The 20,314-nt window shown below is 36.4% G+C and overlaps 2 protein-coding genes across 2 annotated transcripts; one reads left to right on the forward strand and one right to left on the reverse strand.

Annotated features, from left to right (window-relative positions):
* Positions 1–564: 564 nt before the first annotated feature.
* Positions 565–8,144, reverse strand: LOC129255058 (histamine N-methyltransferase-like). Its single transcript, XM_054893611.2, has 4 exons — positions 7,846–8,144; positions 5,221–5,452; positions 4,291–4,608; positions 565–3,707 (listed from the first exon to the last, which is right to left on the reverse strand). Exons 2-4 carry the CDS (start codon positions 5,441–5,443, stop codon positions 3,346–3,348), a joined length of 903 nt encoding a protein of 300 aa, XP_054749586.2. The 5' UTR covers positions 5,444–5,452; positions 7,846–8,144; the 3' UTR covers positions 565–3,345.
* Positions 8,145–8,918: 774 nt separating this feature from the next.
* Positions 8,919–17,970, forward strand: LOC129255057 (cytochrome P450 2F2-like). Its single transcript, XM_054893610.2, has 4 exons — positions 8,919–9,479; positions 10,205–10,710; positions 11,463–11,931; positions 15,225–17,970. The coding sequence occupies exons 1-4, from the start codon at positions 9,041–9,043 to the stop codon at positions 15,401–15,403; spliced, it is 1,593 nt and encodes a 530-aa protein (XP_054749585.2). The 5' UTR covers positions 8,919–9,040; the 3' UTR covers positions 15,404–17,970.
* The last annotated feature ends 2,344 nt before the right edge of the window (positions 17,971–20,314 follow it).

Raw genomic sequence — 20,314 nt, forward strand, 5'->3', positions numbered from 1 at the left:
GGATTATCGAAGAAACTCAAAAGCAAGTTAGCTTACCGACCGAGTTTGTAATTGGCTTTGCATTTTCTTCAGTGAAATTGAAAGAATTTGTGCACACATTTTGGTTAATTTTGTGAAAATTTTCAGTAAAATATTAAAATGTTAGGTTTGTAAAATTTATGTTAAGAACTGCCCTTTCCGAATTCCGCTGCTTACTGCCATGCGCACAGATCGAAAAGTAGGATAACAGAAAGAAAAAGTAAAGGAAAAGGAATACTGTTATCTTTATAAGAAATTTTGCCAGGCGTGCGATGCTGTGTCCCCTCATTTTTGTTTCGGGGGGGGGGGGAGTCATTACGGCACTCCCACAAAGTAAATAATGTTTGTATTTTCAAGACATTGGTTACTGCATGATTTTAGGCCTACGTTTCTTAATCCTATATTTCGCTTCTCCCACCACAAACCTTCCATTGGCGTATATAAGGGGAAAGGGTGTAATTGCCCGGGGGAGCAAGGGCGGCACTTTGAGGGGACGCAAAACAAACAAAAAACCAAGGGAGAAAGAGAAAATTAATTTTTCATTTTATCTAGGTTTTATTTTCACATATCCTTGACGTTACAAAACTTTGATATAATTAAAACCTTTGCGTTCATACTTCGAATATGAAGTGATAATAATTAGGAATCTCACTTAATATGAACATAATTATGCTACATGTACATTAATAATTACACAAAACGGAAATGCGGAGGAATGCTTAGTAGCAGAATGCATGTAGATAAGGGTCCTTTTCAGACATTACATTTTCTAATTAAAGAAATGAAGAAAAATAATACTATCTAGAAGACCCCCCCCCCCCCATTTGCATTTGTTCAAGGCGAATACATTATGGTGGTCTATAGTTTTAGTATTAATTTGGTAATAAATAGACATTTTATTTAAATGGATGTAAGCTACAGAAAAAGATCAGAACCGGTAAAATGTAGTCTGCAAACCCTTCAGTGTGATCTAAATATGCAGCCTCGTGTTACTGCCAATAATGGTGTAAGTCCCGAATGCTTACAGCACTGAGTTTTGTGATGACGCCCTTGTTGATTAAAGCGTAAATCAAGTTCTAATACAATTTTCTGGAGCTCAGCTAGGGGCTTCGCTCCCTCGAACATCTTTTCTTTTCTGGAACATTGTAAAGTATCAACGACCCAGTCCGGGCCCAAAAGTGAAACTGACAAATCATATACCAATCGGAAGCTTAGAAATTAACCACTTAACACCGAAATGCAAGATTCGTGCAATATTATTTCACCGCTTACCAGCTGAGTATTTTGTAGCTCCAATTATCAGGTTTCTAAAATAAGTTTTATGTGCTTTTCACCGGCCTCAAGATCGTAACATCATGTTGTGTTGGAACTTCTTAGAAGCGTTGTGATTCCTTATGTTTGTGCACAGAAAATCTGGGTGATTTTTCTGGTTTTCAAAATACGCATTTTATTTTCCTCACTTATCACACAGAGATTATCATAAATACATTTCCCTGCAAGCTTGAATTGATAAAATCTACAGATTTGGACTACTCTTGAGTTATTTTATTTTCTGTTTATTCTGTTTATTTGGCCCAGCTTTCCAATTCTATATCTGCATTCAGATTATGTGTTAAAATTTTCCAATTTTAGGCACAAAAACAGGTGAAGAGTTGTAAGTTTCCAACCATTTGATCACTGAATTGTCAGAGCCATTTTCTTCTGCAAATTGAAAAGAAAAGTCGAATTTTTAAAAAGCAGAAAAATCACCCAGCTTTTATGTGTACAAAATATAAATATGGAATCACAACATGACGTCACGGTCTTTAGGCCAGAGAAAAATAGTCAGTTGTCAACGGTGAATATGCATAAAACTAATACCCCTTTCATAAACCCAATTATGCGGCTAATTGGTCGTAAAATCGGAGGAGGACCAGAGTTATCCGCATTATTTTGATGCTGCAATTATCCGCATATTAGCAGCATCGGGACCAGATTTTGACTTTATGAACGCATTTCGAAAGTAATACGGATAATTGCCATGGTGCGGTCACAAGGTCACCCTTTTCCAACGCAACCGCATCGGAGGGGGTGTGTGCGGTTGCCATGACGATTATCCGCCTTTTTCAGGACGGGCGCTCGTAAAAATAGTGCGGATTATTTTTGAATAAGTTTGTGAACGCAATTTTTATTGAATTATTCGCATTACTCTTAGGCGGCTAATTGGAGGATGGGTGTTGTATTGTGTAGTTACATATTTCCAATTTGTCAATTTCACTTTTAGCTCCGGTCTGGATCTTTATGCATTAAAGCATTTGTGATTTATAAAAAATATTGCATTATGTGTACATTAGATAAATAAATGCAAAATAAAATTTATTGTGTGAAAGCTTCCATCATTGTGCTACCAAAATATGACTGAAATCACACATCGGTACCCTCACTGGCGGATCCAGGGGGGGGGGGGGCAAAGCCGGCCCCCTTTTGAGAAGCAATATTAAAATTTGTTATGTAAAAATGCCATTAAAACAGAAGTATGCCCCCCCCCCCCTTGAAATGAAGACTTTTTTTTGTTTTGCTTGTCAAATTTTTCCTCGGAAAATGTCTCCCCTCCTTTTTTTAAATCCTGGATCCGCCCCTGGGTACTCTACATGGTAAATTGCCAAGTCGTCTACTACCAACTCGTCTATTCACAACATGGTCTACTTTCATCTGGTCTTATGCCATTCCGTCCATCAACATTTCGTCTAACAACCATTTGGTCCATTAACCATTTAGTCCAATCGTCACTTCGTTTAATCACCATTTCGTCCAATTTGACCATTTGGTTTCATAACCAGTTGGTCTAATATCCAGTTCATTTTCATTCATTTTTGCACAACTTTAGTCTATTTAGACCAAATGTTATCTGGACTAAATAGCTATTTGACCAACTGGTTATTAGACCATGGACCTATTACGATTTGGCAATTTGACGAATTGGCATTAGACGAATTGGAAATAAACCCTCTACATTACTAGTGCTGTACCATCGTAATATACACGCAGAGCGACATCTCACATTGTGCTGCACTCAACCCGGGTGAGGTAAATGGGTATCCGGTAAGGTTATATAAGGTAAATTCTATAATATAGCTCGTCTATAAACAAGAGTAGGCAAATTAAGCTTCTATTAAGCTTCTTCAGTCTTTCAAAGTACGAGTCTTTTCAAAGATGGGACGTAGCGAGTAGCTCGTCTCCGTCTTCATATTCCTTGAAACGCACAAGCGCGTCTGCTCTGTATAATGACTCAGAGTTCTGATAAAGTCTATGGATTCTATGGTTTTAAGATGTTAACTCCCTGAAACATCAATAATCAACGGTATGATTCTTAGTCAAGATCATAGCTTTACAATTTGTTCCAAAGTAGAGTTTTTCATCCTCATCTTGGGTCGATAATGATCTCATCACCGACAGCGTTTCTTTTTTAATATCGTCTGATGCCGTCTCTCGGAAATAAGCCACTTCAGTTAGAAAATCAAGAAGTTTCCCGCCTTCTTTGGATGATTGGTCAAAGCAGGAAGTGACGTTGATTCTGGCTGGAAGGTTAAAGGTCACAAGATGAAGATCTTTTGATTCGGCGAATTGAGCAATCTTTTCTGCCAATCGAGATTGCGTGTTATTTTCTCTCCAGGACAGATTGTTGAGGAACTTTACCAGTGTGTTATCATCTGTTTGCAAATATATTGAAATGATAAAATTGAACAGGATTAATATTTAGTTAGATAAATATGAAAATTATAGATATGCATACAATAAGAAAGGATGCAATCTAGTGTAAAAGCTGAACAGTAATGTTTGTTTATTCATTATATGATATAATCATGAGATAAACCATTCTTGCATAAAACCCTTTAGATATTATTTCTGTTCTATGATTAATGAAACCTAAGATGTGTTAGATAATATCTAGCATTTATGAGGCGCCAATCACCTCCATTCACCTCCATGCCTGGGTTGGGTGCAGCACAGTGTGGGTAAATTTCTTGCAGAAGGAAAACACGCCATGGCTGGGATTCAAACCCAAGCATGTCCCTCTCATCGAAAGACAGGAGTCGTAACCACTAGGGAAAATTGGACGCCTTTATACGTAACAATATAATTATGACAAAATCGGAATAAAAATTAAAAATGCGCTCTGGAATTCATATTCCGGTAATGGGAAACTCCATTCGTCGTATATAGATCTGGATCTTAAACATTTTGCATAGGCCCAGGCATGCTGCATTGTATAGGCTATACTGTCTTTCTTACCTGAGTTAACTATGATCATCAAAGATCCCCCATCCACTAGAAAGTCAAGAAGATTTGACAAAGAATCCACAAGATTATCAAAGTAATAAGCCGAATGAATAGCACTGATGAATACGAATTTATTCTTCAACTTCATGGCATCATCTCGGCAAACATCGGAAAGTGTCTTATTCTTCCAGTCGAAGGTCACTTCCTTCACTTCGTCGCTCAAATGCACAGTCTTAAATTGCTCAATGACACTACCGGGCTCGATAACAGTGTACCGAAGATTTCCGAACACCTCGCGAAATTTTCCGATGATGATACTATCCATTGATCCTGCAAGAACATGAAGAACAGGAAACCGGAAATAGAGATATTGATTTAATATCAATTAAAGCTTTGAAACTTACACTCTTAAAAATAAACAGTTGGGTTTAACAAAATAATGTTATCCATTGGTAATAAATGACCAAGCTTTCTTACCCTGCGATTTTGCTCAACAAAGTTTTGCACTTTTTTTAGACTGTTGCCTTCTACATCAATCTAAATTAGTACTTGTGTGGGGGTATTGTTGTTCAATTTTGACAAGTTTTATATGATTTCAAAGCTTATGATGTCCTTTTTAAGTTCAATAGCAATCTTGAAAATACTTTTGGGCGACTTATTGTTGATTTGGGAGTGGCAGGTCCTAATTAAGAAAAACTGAACATAACAAAAATCAAACGGGTATAATAGCGTGACCTGGAAAGAAAAAGGCAAAGCTTATTGAGTCTAGCCCCCGCAGAACTGAAAAGGAAGGTCCATCCTTTGAGCGTATATAAGGTAAGAAGCAGAAGTTAAAAATAAAGGATTTAATTTCTTACCCCCCCCCCCCCAAAAAAAAAAAAAAAGACCAAAGAAACTACAATATGGAATCCAAAGAATACCAAAACATATACATCTACATACCATCTCCAGTCCCAACACCCATCACATTGACCTGGTGACTTGGTGAAAACTTTTGAGCGATGTCGTCTATGACCGCATCATCGAGCTCATCCCGGAGCCACGATCGGATGACAGTGACATCACTTGAATTTGGCCAGAAGCCTTTCATGAATGTATCTGTGTATCGTTCAAGATCGTCTGTAATACTCGTCAGGCCAGCGGGTAGATTATTGTTATTACTCATATTGGTGTACTGTATCAAACATGAGAAAAGAGGATGCAATATGAAGTGTTACATTATCGGATCATGATTATATTCTACATATTCTGTTTTAATTATTTTGTTGCTAACACGGGAGACTAAAATATAAGGTTTTCATCCTTTCTGAGCGTGGAGATAATTATAAAGAGTTCTGCCAATCGATGCTCGTAGTTACCTCATGGGCAGGGGGGGGGTTCAAAAGACCTTTCCATTTCTTCTAGCAGTGTTGCGTGTGACTGATCAAGTGTCTTGGGGAAATCAGCAGGATTGAATGAAAGCTCATCATAAAAAAATGTTATAAATGTTTTAGGATCAAACAATTTTTAAAGTGCAAAATTTAAAATTCTATGTCATGTAAGCGCAGTATTTATCCTTTTCTTCTTTCATTACAGCACATATATAGAAAATAAGCTTCACCATATATGAAAACTGTAACTCAACATTCTATACAGTGCATTTTTACATGTCGATACTGAACAGTAAATGTAGCACTGCTCACTTGCTCAGTCGAAGTAGGCTCTGGGCCATGCAGTTGCACCGATTTGAAAACAGATAAATGATAAAATGCTGAAAAAGAAATTATTGCATTTAAATATGAAAATTCGCAAGATCTAATATTGCACAGTAAAAAAAAGTTTCATGATCCTATCCGAATCAAATGGCTTATGGAGTTAAATGATTGTGACTGCCTCACTACGCCTCTTGGTTTGCAGTGAGGAGTTTTAAAATACAACACTCCAAAAGAAATTTATTTGTGGGATCGATGTTTAATTGCGAAAATCTTTATTTCCAACATTCCATCATCCGAATCCCAAGATAATGTACTGTAAACAAAACTAGAAAACATATTTTGAGTTACATGTTCACATGTAGAAATACAAACTGATAAGTTTACATTCACTATGTATTTACAAAACCAATATGCGTGGAATTATTTCTTGTAAAATTACTGTTGTATTATAATAGCTATAAAGAATAACCACAACTTAAGCTGAGAAACCAAATGATAATGGATGCTAGCTAAATACATGTAGCTTGAAGAACTTAGGAATAAGATTCTAATCATCATCATGCTGGTGATTCAGTAAATTATCAAGAAAGAATAATATATGTTTGACAAATGCTTATAATTTACAGTGTATTATCAGCACAGCATTAAGTAAAATGACACTGACATCAAACTCTATGACAAAATAGGACATTAACTTATGATATTGGACTATACTACTATACAAAGAAAATAACTGTAAAACCAACCTACCCTCTACCAATGACACAATATTGTTCTTGTTTACCTTTGGTAATCTTAGTTCCATGTGTTTTATTTGGGGAACTGTCTGCATATTTTAATATAGAGGCAATATTGTGATTAATTGTTAACCATTTAAAATGTAATTTCCCCAAGTTTCTCCATAATATTTTTGGCCAGAAATACGTGGTACATGACATGTATAGATCGTGTATATCTCAATGTTATTGAGGTACTTATGTGTGAGCGGTAGTTAGCGGATCGAATAATATCATACTTCATATCATAAAAATCGTCTGCTTCTCAAGTGTGCTGCTCCATATATGAAGCATGTTGACTGAAAGGCACAAGATGAAACAGAGTATAAGCCAACAAAAATCATGACCGGGAAATTGTTCCGTCTTTGGGTGATCAGATACACATTGTATGGTCCGGTCATGGTAATTGCTATTGTTACAACACCTGTATGTTCTCATTAAGATGCGCATAACCAGGCGACGGTGACTATCATTGGACCAATAATGCTTGCGTTAATCGTCCATCTCTTCATAGGTCCATGCTTTAACACGTAATGAGGTGCAATGTTGTTGAAATAACATAAGAGCCAATGTAGACAACAGATATAATGAAATTCAGTCTTGACTCTCTGTTTAATGTTTAAAGTTCCAGTTTAATGTCTGATTCAATGTTGTATATTTAGGTGTGGCTTCGCTCAAGCACGATAGTCAATTCAATAGATCAACTTAAACATGTAAGATTACAATGTATGCACCTGAATATCTTAACTCTTCATGCAAAACATTGCTTTGAATACATTATAGTTGCATCAATGATTGTATACACAACATCAGCCCTATGGGAGTTTGTGTAGAAAGTGATTAAGAAAACCCAAAGTGAAAAATGAAACATCAAGAAGAATTTGAATTTAAACATATATCGAACATATATACAGAAAATTGTACATTAATTTCACTGCACACTGCTGCAGTGACAATGATATTGGGTGAAAAGCGGGGCGAGGAGAAAACAAATAAGGAAAAAATCCCCTTATAGAATGAATAGTCTAGAATTCAACTTCAAGATAATTTTCCAATTATTGAAATGGATATCAATGAGCATCGTTTAGTTGACTTACCGTCGTCGGTGATTTGGAGTCTCTCTCTGATAGGAGGTAGTAAATTGTTGAATTTCAATCAATGACAAGAATGGTCAAATAAAAGAAAACGTTGTTGTTGTTGTTGTTTTAGCTTATACGGCGCGTATCATTCAGTAGTGAATATTTGCGCCAAAAACTTCAGAAGTGGTGATGGCCTCTAAAAATGCGTTTGGCTTCTCTAAATAACCTATCATCAATTGAGATTTCCTATTTAGGAAGCGTTACGAAACAGGGCAGTTTATATAATCATGCTCATAAGAACATAAAAACTCATGGGCAATGATAAGTGTATTTATATCGGAAGAATTGTGATTATTCAATAACCCTTCTTATTATTGCACACCCGCACTTTCTGCAGAAGATCAAAGCAAGAAGGAACTAACGACATCGTGGTAGCTTTTAGACATTGTTTAATAATGTCAAGGAGGAGGAGAAGAAGAAGGAAAGCCAAATTCTTTTGCACTTTGCAAAAATAATTGTTATTTTTTCTTTTATGATGAAATCGAGGGGTAAAAGTAGAAGAATTAAAGTAAAATAAGAAGGAGAAGAAGAAGGGGGGAGATAAATTTGAAGAGAATGAAAAACAATACTAACGAGAGCTGAGCAGAAACAAAAAAGGTGATTAACGGAAATTGAGAAATCACTTTATGAATTAATTCTTATATGCGGCTTTTAAATACTTTTGTTTTTAAATAAGCCTAAATATTAAATTCAGCGTACCACTAAACCACTTATATGAGATAAATTTTTTTTAAACACCATAATTATCTTTAGGCTGGTAGACAATTTAAAATTCATTCTTTTAACTAAAATTCACCAGCAGAAAATCCTCTATACCGCATGCACGAAATCTGCTATAATGAAAGGCTAAAACATCATGCAAGGGATAATATTGTAGATAAACCCCTGAACAAGATCTATTTCACTTTGTAATGTCATGGGGTTACGTCTTTATTGCCTATCTTGGAATAATTCGTCTACAGTAATTGCTGGTAAGCCCGCTCCATGAAGCTCGGTCATGTCTTAAAACTAAAAGCTAAACAAAAAATAATAATATACAGGTAGTGATTATTTCTTACTGGTCATTTCAATTGCATGATACCTCTCCTGTCCTATTTTTTCTCAATACATATTTGTGTTCATTACAATAATTTTGTAAATTCTGGAGAAAAATATGTTGACTCATGTTCTTACAGCTTTAACAATTTTTACTAGCCTAACCTACATTTCAAGACGTTTTTATCTATGGAAGTTATCATCAGGAGTAAGAAAATGTAATGGCCGCTGTGATGTTAATGAACGTAGTTCGGAATACTCTCATCATCATCATCAAGGAGGTGTTTGGAATAAAGGAAAACTTCCACCAGGGCCAAGAGGGTTACCTATCATCGGAAATCTTCATCAGTTATTATTAACATCAAAGAAACAACATGAAATCATCAATGAATGGGCCAATGAGTTTGGAGATGTTTTTACTTTTCGGATATTTTCGACGAGATTCGTGATTTTAAGTAGTTTACCCGTGATCCGGAAAACGTTTCAGAATGCAGATATCAATGACATGGCTACCATTCCACCGTGTAATAAAGCACTTGGTATACATCCAGATAAAGGTAACACTTTTAGATAATTTGACATTAATCGATTTTTAAGAAGCTAACAAAATAACGATAGAGCCTGATCTTAATTGATTTAACATGTTCTTATTATCATGAAACGATGAATTAAAGCATAAAGATCCAGATCAATAGTTTTCTACAGCAACAAAAAAAGAAAATAAAAGCGTTTTATTTATGTACAGGGTAGAAACAAAATAAGAGCGTTTTCTCACTGTTGGGAGCTAGCCAAGGGTTTTTCTTCATTTCCTTTTTTTTTCAGAAATAAAGGAAGTTTGTAACTTTCATCAGGAATGATAAAATCACTTACCGCAAGCTACTATTGATATCATAAGATAGAAAGGGAAAATCTAAAGTGACAATTATTTATCATTGATCAATGAAGGTTGAAAGAAACCCATAAACTGATAAAATAATACAATTGTGACTTTTTTAATTTTTCATTTAGACTATGTGACATGTATACAAGCAGCTACCCCATAATAAATTCCCATTTTCAATGGTTCATGACAACTGAAAATAGTTTCATCATAGAATCAAATATGAATAAAGCTGTGTCTGATGATATGAGGTCAAAGAAGTTCAAAGTTTCTGAAAAAAATATTAATTTGTAGTGGATCGCAGGTGACTTCGTAAAAGTAATTATCAGTTATTTGAAAAATTGTTTTACCTTTGCAATGATACCCTCTTCATGTTATTTTCAATCCCTTTTTTATAACTAGGTGTAGGCATCATTGCTGCAAGTGAGGGACCTGAATGGAAGGATCTAAGAAGATTTTTGATCTCTATTTTGCGAAAAATGAAACTTGGTCCAAATAGTTTTGAGAAATTTGCTGCTGAGGAAGCCAAAAGGCTGCTCGATAATTTCCATTCAAAAAATGACGAGTTCTTTGACCCAATGAATGCTGTTAACATCGCTGTCGCGAACATAACGACCAGATTGACAATGGGGAAAAGATATTCCTATAATGATAAAGAGTTTCTCCGACTCACTCAACTAGCTGATGATACTTTTGAATACTTTGGAACAGGTGCCATCTTTTCACTTGTTCCAGAACTCTCATATCTACCGTCTGCAGGCAGTAAGAGGGGTGACGAAGCGGTTGCCGAAATGTTCGATTTTATTCGGCAGTCAGTCGTGGATCATCGGAAACACTTCGACCCTAACGCGGAGCCTAATGATATGGTCGAATGTTTTTTGTTAGAGCAACATGAACGACGTTTAAAGGTACAGATGCTTTTGATTACATTATTTCTGATAGACGAAAGTCAGACAAAACGCATAACATGGGAGGTCTTCTGTAATCTACTGACAAGTCAATTCATACTGATGCAAGGTGCCGAACACCCACTATCAAATACTATAGTTGCTATTTAGATATCTAAATATGTTTCTTAGAAAATAAGATATTTCTTTTTTAAATCTTTAAAAAATAATATGAGTTGCAGCAATGACAATAAACTTCAATTCAGAATGCAGAGGCAGTATTAACTTCTCATAAAAGTCATTAGATTAAGCCCGACCTGGGAAACTAACTCCCACTTCCCTGGCACGACCATTGAGCTACTTAGGATGGTGGTGGTGGTGGTGGTGGTAGGAGTCAGTGATGATAATGATTGATTAAAAGATTTTCTTGAAAAAATATCAATTCTTGCAGTCCAGAGATGAACTGCAATAATTACAATATACATGTATAAACAACATGTATACAAGATAAAACAAATCAATGATATCAGAGTTTTAGCCATATTAATAAATAATTGATATTTTTATTCGAAAAGAGTAGTTTACATACTGTGTAAAGATGAAATACAATGATCATAGTCACAGATAGATCAACAAGCATCAATCAATCAGCTAGATATCCAATGAAATGCCACCATCAGGATATGATTGAGGACTCAGATATAGAGTCGAGAAGAAGAAGATTCAGTAAGCATGTTTAAATCCCAATTGTCTCTTTGTCTGTCTATATCAAGGGGGATATCGGTGTTTTTGACGACATCAATCTACTTCAGTTCACCTGGGACATACTGATAGGAGGATGGCAGACAACAAACACTACCATCCTTTGGTACCTATTCATTCTCGCCCAACATCAAGTTGTCCAACACCAAGTCCAAGAAGAGCTGGACCGAGTTATCGGACGAGACCGTCTACCGGGGCTCAAAGACAAAGGATCTTTACCATACGTCCTCGCCACCATGGCCGAATGCTATCGGCTGAGTGGCCTCTTGCCGATACAGATTCCACATCGTACACGATGTGACGTAACAGTTGGACGATATGGCGTCCCTCAAGGATCTTATGTGGCGTCAAATACACATTTCTTATGTTCATCATCAACATTATGGGATGAGCCTGAGGAGTTTCGACCTGAGAGATTTCTTGATGAGGATGGGGAGTTTGATCAAAAGAGAGAGGCTGGTCTCGTTGAGTTTGGTGTTGGTAAGTAAAATAAATAAATGAATCTAATTTAATTGAACTGATATTAAGTGAGATCATACTCAAAAGATGTGATGGGATGGCTATCAGGGACTTGATTCTAAACCTTAGTCAGTATTGCTCATACAGTGAACCCATAATTTCAACACTTAAATGTAATGACATTTTGTATATAGCTAACTCTGACAGATGTCAAAATTAAAAAAAAAATCGATTCTATTTCCAACATAAAATAAAATACAAATTCATTCACTCCAATATTGGTCCTGCAATATGTTGCTATGGTTACAGAGGACGGTGTTTGGAAAAATTTGGAGTGTCGGAAATTTTCACTTTCTTCCCTCCGACCTACGGACCTTCTATCTGTTATCATGTCTCACATTTTTACTCTACTATATTGGGAATTCAAAAGACAATAACAAATACCGACAACGTAATAATGATCACCACCACCAACATCATCAACATCATCAGCATTCATCATCACCACCACCACATCAAGCATCACATTATCATCTCCACTACTTTCGTGACCGTGATCAACAGCATCATCGTCATCACAACCATCTCCAACAATATCATCGTCATCATTTCATCATCATCATCATCATCACCACCACCACCACCACCACAGCCATGGCGTAATTTCCTTCAGCAAGAAATGTATCTACATTGTGCTGCCCTCGACCCAGGTGAGGTGAATAGGTACCCGGCAGGATCAATTCCTTGAATGCATGAGCGCTGAAAGGTAGCTCGAGATAAAGCCGGGGTAATAATAATAATAACAACGCGCCTCGGAATAGAATATTTCTTTAAAGCTGGCTCTATATAAATGCTTATTATTAATAATATTATCATTAACACAAACACCACCACCAACATGTCCATTATCGCTATTATTAATACGCATTATCGTCACCACCATCGGTATCACTACCCAGTGGCGTAACAGGCGGGGGGGGGGGGCAGGGGGGGCAAGCTGCCCCCCCCCCTGGCGGAGCTCACCGGGAAAATAAAAAAAACGGTAGAAAGAAAAAAAAGGGGGGAAGAAAGGGAAAGGGAAAGGTAAGAAAAAAGGGAAAGGGGAAAGGAAAAGGGAAAAGAAAACTAAGAAAAGACATAAAAAAGGGAAAACGGAAAGATATCGGGAAAAGGAAAGAAAAAAAACAAGTGAGAAAGAACAATTCGGCCCGATATACAAATACATTAGCATGATTAGTAAGACAGGGAAATAAATTAAATATGACAAAAAGGCAAACAAAAGCGGGAAATAAAGGCAGAATGGAATTAGCCAAAATCTAAATTGGAAAATAAAGAATAGGTACAAGATGACGTACACTACCGGGCTGCCGAGGATTGAGATAACGAGCGGGAAGAAAAATGAATGGTATATAGCATAATGTCGTATATGAAAGTCTATCATAAACTTGCTAAATCTCCAAAGGCTCTGTCCAAGAGTCAAGACCCCGTGCAGTGGGGGCTCTTCATCTGTAACCTTTAATGGGTTCTATAACGGGCCCCTATATGGACCCTTCCTGCATTAAGCTTTACGTTGAAGCACTGGCGTACCGGGGGGTGGTTCCACAGCCAAGGGGAAATAAAAGAAAATAAAGGAGGCAGCGAAATGAGATGAATGAAAAAAAATATATGACATGATATTTGCTATAATGATGTAAAAATCTATCACATAATTAGAATTTCATTTTAACAGGCCATTTTTTTTTCTGGCTCGCTTCGCTCGCTCGCGAATTTTTACAAATTTTTCCACATTTGCTATGGTGTGCCCCTCACAATATTTGGATGATAACGATACACAACTGCATTGAATTTGTGTTGTGTTAAAGCTTTATAGGAGGAGGAGCCGTGGTGTAGTGGTTCTGACTCTCGCCTTGTAAACAGAGGGTCGTGTGTTCGAATCCCACCGCGGTCTGGCGTCCTTTGGCAAGGCGTTAATCCACACTTTGCCACTCTCGACCCAGGTGCTAAATGGGTACCCGGTAGGATGTGAAAGTCATTGTATAGCTTGTCCAGTACTGTGTGCGCCTCACAGGCGACTGACTGGAATACTCCCCAGGGAGTGGAGGATGTGCACACATTGTGTGTGGGAATGACTGATTGAATCCGATGACCGGGGTAATAATATATCTGTAAAGCGCTTAGACACGTCGTTCCGATGTATTAAGCGCTATATAAAAAGCGGATTATTATTATATTATTATAAATATACGCGCAATTCGATCAAAATAAGTGGCCATCTGTAAGGTTTAAAATGGCTTTGATATCAAGAGGTTCCGGGGCTCTGCCCTGGACCCCACCCATAAAGCACTGTTATATGGATGAGTTTGGACCATGGCCCCCAAAAGTTCTACAACCAAAAAAAAAATGAGGCAAGAAAGGAAAAAAGGAAAGTGTTTTATATTTTTCTGAATATCACGTTAAAATCTATCTTCATGTTAGATTCTCATGAAAAGGTGATTTTTTTTTATCTCGCTCGCTTCGCTCGCTCGGGACCTATATTAAGCTACTTCTTGCCAGAAGCGCAATACTCAGCCCCCTCGAGCATATAGAGCTTCGCCCTGATGCTCACAATCATAACAAAAATCCTGTTCACCGTGGCGTACAAAAAAGAGAGAAAAAAAGGAAAGAGAGGAGGGTGAAATATGATATCATCTTTTTAACATTATGTCAAAATCTATCACAAAATTGGATTTTTGCAAAAAAAATGTCAAAAATTTTTGCTCGCTCGCTTCGCTCGCTCGCTTATATATATATATATATATATATATATATATATATATATATATATATATATATATTTGCCCGATACGCCATATCGCCCCCTCAAAATTTTTGCCTTAGGACGCCATTGCCTGTTTCATGATATGACCAGGAAATTTGTGGCTCTTGCGCCCCCCCCCCCTGGCCACCGACCCCTGTTACGCCGCTATCACTACCTCTACCATAATAGTTGAATCAGTAGTAGACGAGGAATTTAGAGGAAGAAGGAGAAGATGGTGGAAGAGGGAGAGAAAGAAGAAGAAAAGAAGAAGAAAAAGAAGAAGAATTAAGAATAATTAATTAAGAAGAAAATAAAAAGAATTTGAAAAATAAGAAAAGAAGGAGAAGGAGAGGAGAGGAGACAAAAAAAGAAGGAAGAGGAGGGGGAAGAGAAGAAAAAAATAAGGTGATAGTAATGTATTTTTTTTAATAACTGATTCAAACCAGAGAAGGATGTATCATCGATTTACCCCCAAGCTCATCCCTTGTACTGACAATATATTTTTGTTTCCACACAGGTCGTCGTGCATGCCCAGGCGAGCAGTTATCTCGCACAGAGCTCTTTATCTTATTTTCTCACGTCTTCCACCGTTTCGTCATCGAACTCGACGACGACGTCCCAAGGACCATGGATGGGACGACTGGTCTGACAGTAAACCCATTACCTTTTAAAATACGAGCCACTCAGAGACGATGAATCACCTGTACGAGCCTCTCAGAGACGATGAATCACCCGTACGAGCCTCTCAGAGACGATGAATCACCTGTACGAGCCTCTCAGAGACGATGAATCACCTGTACGAGCCTCTCAGAGACGACGAATGACCTGTACGAGCCACTCACACAGGATGAGTGAGCATGAGTGAGCAAAAACAATTTGAAAAAAAGGAAACCAAAAAGTCACTTGGTGGGCGGTATCTGAGTTTCAAAAAGAAAATCACATTTTTAAAAAGTTCAATATCTTCTCTTTATTTTGATACCTCAATTACAGAAAACAGTCAAGAAATAACAAAGTTCTATTTATTTAAAATAAGGCTTTAATTCCAATAATTTCACGAAGTGAAGAGGTTTTACAGGATAGCTTTTAGACTTACTCGACACTCCGTTTTGTTGACGATCAGCCACGCAGAAAGAGAGCAGATATTGAACTTTTTAGGCATGTGATTTTCTTTTTTAAATTTTGATACCCCCCGCCAAATGACTTTTTGCTATCTTTTATTAAAATTGTTTTTACTCACTCATGTGTGGATGAAAAGTCTTGTATGTTATATCAGCTGAAAGAAGGCATTCTAAGCTTTACAATGATCAGATGATAGGGAATTTGTCTATTGTAATTGTGATTAAGTTATGATCGCTAAACCTCGGTTTTTTTGTGGGACGCACTGTATAGCCAGCTTCATACTCCTCGCAACTTTATAGAATTTGTCCCCATACGCCATGTCTGGTTCCCTCATATAGTATCGTTTGTCTCATTGCGCTATTGCACAGTAATATAGGATATTAAAGGTCAAGTCCACTCAAGGAAAATGCTGACTTGAATAAATACAGAAAAATCAAACTAGCATAGTGCTGAAAATTTCATCAAAATCGGATGTAAAATAAGAAAGTTATGACATTTTAAAGTTTCGCTTATTTTTCACAAAACAGTGATATGCACAACTAGGTGAGTCAGTCGATGATGTCCATCACTCACTATTTCTTTTGTTTTTTATTGTTTGAATTACACAATATTTCATTTTTTATAGATTTGACATTAAGGACCAACTTGACTGAACCATATAGTATTAAACAATGCTAATTCCACATGTTCAGAGAGGAATTAATCGTTGTATCACTTGTCAATGAGGAGAAAATTAGAATATTTCATATTTCCTATAATAAAATACAAAAGAAATAGTGAGTGGATGACGTCATAGTCTCCTCATTTTGCATTTCAGCCAAGAACTGCATATAACTGTTTTGTGAAATTAAGCGATAATTTAAAATGTCATAACTTTCTTATTTTACATCCGATTTTGATGAAATTTTCAGTGTTATGCTTGTTGGATTGTTCTCTTTTTATTCAAATCAACTTTTTGTTGGGGTGGACTTGTCCTTTAATAGCATTTGAACAAAGGTCGTCACATGATTTTTGTAGCAACGTTCTTGAAGAAAAATATATATATGAAGGAGAACAGAAGCTGAAGAAGATGTATAGCAACTGATAGGAAGGAAGAGGGGTCGACGGCGACAAGAAAATTGGAGTGTTTAATATTAGGCAACCGTGTCAAAGTAACTGTTTGTGTCGCGTCTTCTAGCTACTAGAATTAGACACTATGCTATGGGTGTTTTCAAATCGGTTTCCCACGTTCTTCATCATAGTTTGTGAAATGTGAAGAATGAAATGAAAAGCCTCTGATGAGATTCATGCAGGAAAGACGCTGCTCTTATTTTGACGATAAGACTGATTTACGATGTTATACGCCATCTGTCGGTCACTTGATCGACATTAATGATTTTGATCATTGCTTGACTTGTATAATCAAGAGCAAAACTGCAATTCAATTCAGTTCAATTCATGGTTTATTACGTATAAAAAGCAAAAGTATTACAATTCAAATAGGTACATGAAAGAAGACGTTCAATAGATTATAAATACATTTTAAAGAGCAATTGTAAATAATAATCCATATAATTCATAAAATAAAATTGTCATTTTAAAATTGTCATTTTATTTGTCTTCGTGCTATATTTTTACCAGTGTTCCCAGTGCAATGTTATTTTGAAATTGTTGCCGTATTTATTTTCGTGCTATATTTAAACCAGTGTTCCCAGTGCACCGGTTGGTTTGGATGAGGGACCATCAGATCACAGTCATCCCCGGCAGTGATCATATTTATTTTTAACTTTCCTAGTAGCTCATGTGAATGAATGCGCATGTGCGTGTGTGTTTTTGTAAATTTAGGTACTTGCCGTACTTTTGTAAGTTATTTCATTCTCCCCTTCCTCACTCTCTCTTCTCTAGGCTCTCCTATCCTGTCTCCACTTTCATCTTTTCGATATACCTCCTAGCTCGACTAGGAGGTATATTTAGCATTTCATCTGGGCAAAACTTGAAACACTTCTAATATTCATCTCAAACTACTATTATATTTTTCTATTCGGAAGCTGATATGATTAATCATAAATTTGTATGTTATTCTATTAATGAAATTCACAGTATGTCGAATTTTGCTACATTTTGCCTTTCGTATAGTCATAATAATATGTCTTCTTATAAATTTATGGATGTCTATCTGTGATTTTTTTGTGTATTATCATTTGGTTTATTTCGCTTTATTTCCAATCAATAATAATTATAGGTACACACCAGTGCCTAGTGTGTTGTACAATAATACAATATACTAAGTCACGGCATAAAATCCGTTTAATTTTATAAAAATGAACAAGCAAGCAAATGCAAACATGTCACTTTATAGCGTAACACATGGAAATAATATAAGTTATTTAAAATTCCTAGTATTATGTGTCGAATTAAAATATTCGTTACATTCAATTTAGGTACAATGCCTTGCAATATGATAGGCCCTGTAATCGGAAAGGGGTGTGTACGTGAGTGTGTGTTTGAGTGTGAGGGAGGGAGGGTGTGTGAGAGAGAGACAGACACATAGGCGGATCCAGGGCCCCCCCCCCTATTGGCGGAGCAAAAAAAAAGAAGAAAAAAGGGGGAAAGAAAGAAAAAAAAGAAAAAAAGAAAAAGAAGGGGGAAACAAAAGAGGAAGAAAACGAGTGAATAAAATAAAATGAGGGGAAGACTTGGAAAATAATCGAGAAAATCTTTCATGTCACTAAATAAAATTTTCGCTCGCGCTCGCATTGCATTTTAGGTGATTTACATATGTTGTTCAATACGGAGTTTAAATATCAATTTGTAATATTATACAAAACATATTTCATCTCGGAAATCGAACTTTCATTATTTTGTGTGATTTACAAATTGATTTTTAAAATTAAAAGTGCTCTGTAAAAATGTTAGTTTTATGGTCTGAATATTAACGTTTTCTGCTCGCGCTGCGCGCTCGCAAATTTTGATTCATCAGGTACCTATTATTTTCGTGTATTCCATAAAGTTTTCAAAATATTTCTTTTTAGGTCTGATTGTCAAAACGTATCAGCTAGCGCTGCACGCTCGCATTTTGATTGGCGAGTTATGAATGTCTCAATATTGATTATACAACAAATTACTTAAAATCCCCTCTTCGTGACAGTGTATAAAAAAATAGGCTCGCAATTTGCGCTCGCATTACTGGTTAATAATATATTAACTGATGATGCATCCTAGTTATAATTAAAAAAGTGATTTAAATGTCCAGTTTTCAGGCCATCATATCATCAGATTTCGCGCCCTCAATAGGCATTAATGAATAAGATATTAATTTAATAATTGAATTGTCCCTTTGGTTTCATCTCGAGCTTAGCAAGAGGAATAGGAAGACAGTCTTCATTTTCATATGATGACATGTCCTAAGGACATTATCATTATCCAGTTTCAGATCACAATATCAAAAATTTTCTGCTCGCGCTTTGTGCTCTCATTATTAATGTAGAAAGATCCCATATTAATCATTCTTTTCATGTTTTACAAAACATGAATCGAGTGTCCCGTTTTTAGGTCTTAATCTAGATTTAGAATAGAGTGTCCCGTTTTTAGATCTAAATCTAGATTTTTTCCGCTCGCGCTTCGCGCTCGCATCAATTGTTTAGTTATATATAGGTACCGTTTAGTTATAAATGGGTACCGGCAGGAAGTAATTCCTCAAAAAGCTGTGCGCACCAATATCGGTAGACTAGCTTAGCCGGGGTAATATAGGAGCGCCTTGAGCACCTAGCAAGGTGGATACGTGCGCTATACAAATCATATATTATTTATTATCCCTCATTCTAACCAACCGGTGCACTGGGAACACTGGTTTAAATATAGCACGAACATTTTTAACATTTCTACATAAAGAATGGAACATTTTAATCAATTTTTATAATCGTGGATAAAAAATTTCAGCTCGCGCTTCGCGCTCGCATTATCTGATTTTTAACATTATGTATCGTCTTCATGGCTATCTGCATGCAATCTTTAACAGGTACCTTTTCCATCAGTTTATGTCTGCTCGCGTTCGTAGTAATTATTGAGTTGCATACAAACCTTATTCAGGATAACAAACATTCCCAAGAATGTTCAAATTTTAAGAAAAAATATATAAGATTTCCAAAAAATGTAGCTCGCGCTCGCATTATATAAATAAGGATTATGATATTATATATTTATTTGATTAATAAGAATAAAGCTAAAAGGTGACTATTAGGACTACCCCCTTCAAAGAAACAAAAAAATTCATCTTCGAGCGGCCGATCGGGGAAAATATGGCTGAAAAAAATCCGCCCCCCCCCCCCCTATTGGCGAAGGCTGGATCCGCCCCTGCAGACAGACAGTGAGTAGAGAGGGAAGACAAGTGGGGATCAGTGGATGGTATACGTCGATCATTGCGCAACTCAATGAGAAAAAGGTAAACAAAGGTGCACGTGATTTATACAAGGTCGCTCGCTCTTTCTATTGATTTTATTGTGTGTATTT

This window comes from Lytechinus pictus, chromosome 2, assembly GCF_037042905.1.
Source record: "Lytechinus pictus isolate F3 Inbred chromosome 2, Lp3.0, whole genome shotgun sequence".
Classification (NCBI taxonomy): domain Eukaryota; kingdom Metazoa; phylum Echinodermata; class Echinoidea; order Temnopleuroida; family Toxopneustidae; genus Lytechinus; species Lytechinus pictus.

Coding starts and splice junctions, on each gene's coding strand:
- LOC129255058 (XM_054893611.2), bottom strand. CDS start 5,443: ATGAGTAATAACAATAATCTACCCGCTGGCCTGACGAGTATTACAGAC. Junction 4,609..5,220: donor GGGTGTTGGGACTGGAGATG/GTATGTAGATGT, acceptor ATGTTCTTGCAG/GATCAATGGATAGTATCATC. Junction 3,708..4,290: donor GATGATCATAGTTAACTCAG/GTAAGAAAGACA, acceptor ATTTGCAAACAG/ATGATAACACACTGGTAAAG.
- LOC129255057 (XM_054893610.2), top strand. CDS start 9,041: ATGTTGACTCATGTTCTTACAGCTTTAACAATTTTTACTAGCCTAACC. Junction 9,480..10,204: donor TGGTATACATCCAGATAAAG/GTAACACTTTTA, acceptor TTTTATAACTAG/GTGTAGGCATCATTGCTGCA. Junction 11,932..15,224: donor TCTCGTTGAGTTTGGTGTTG/GTAAGTAAAATA, acceptor GTTTCCACACAG/GTCGTCGTGCATGCCCAGGC.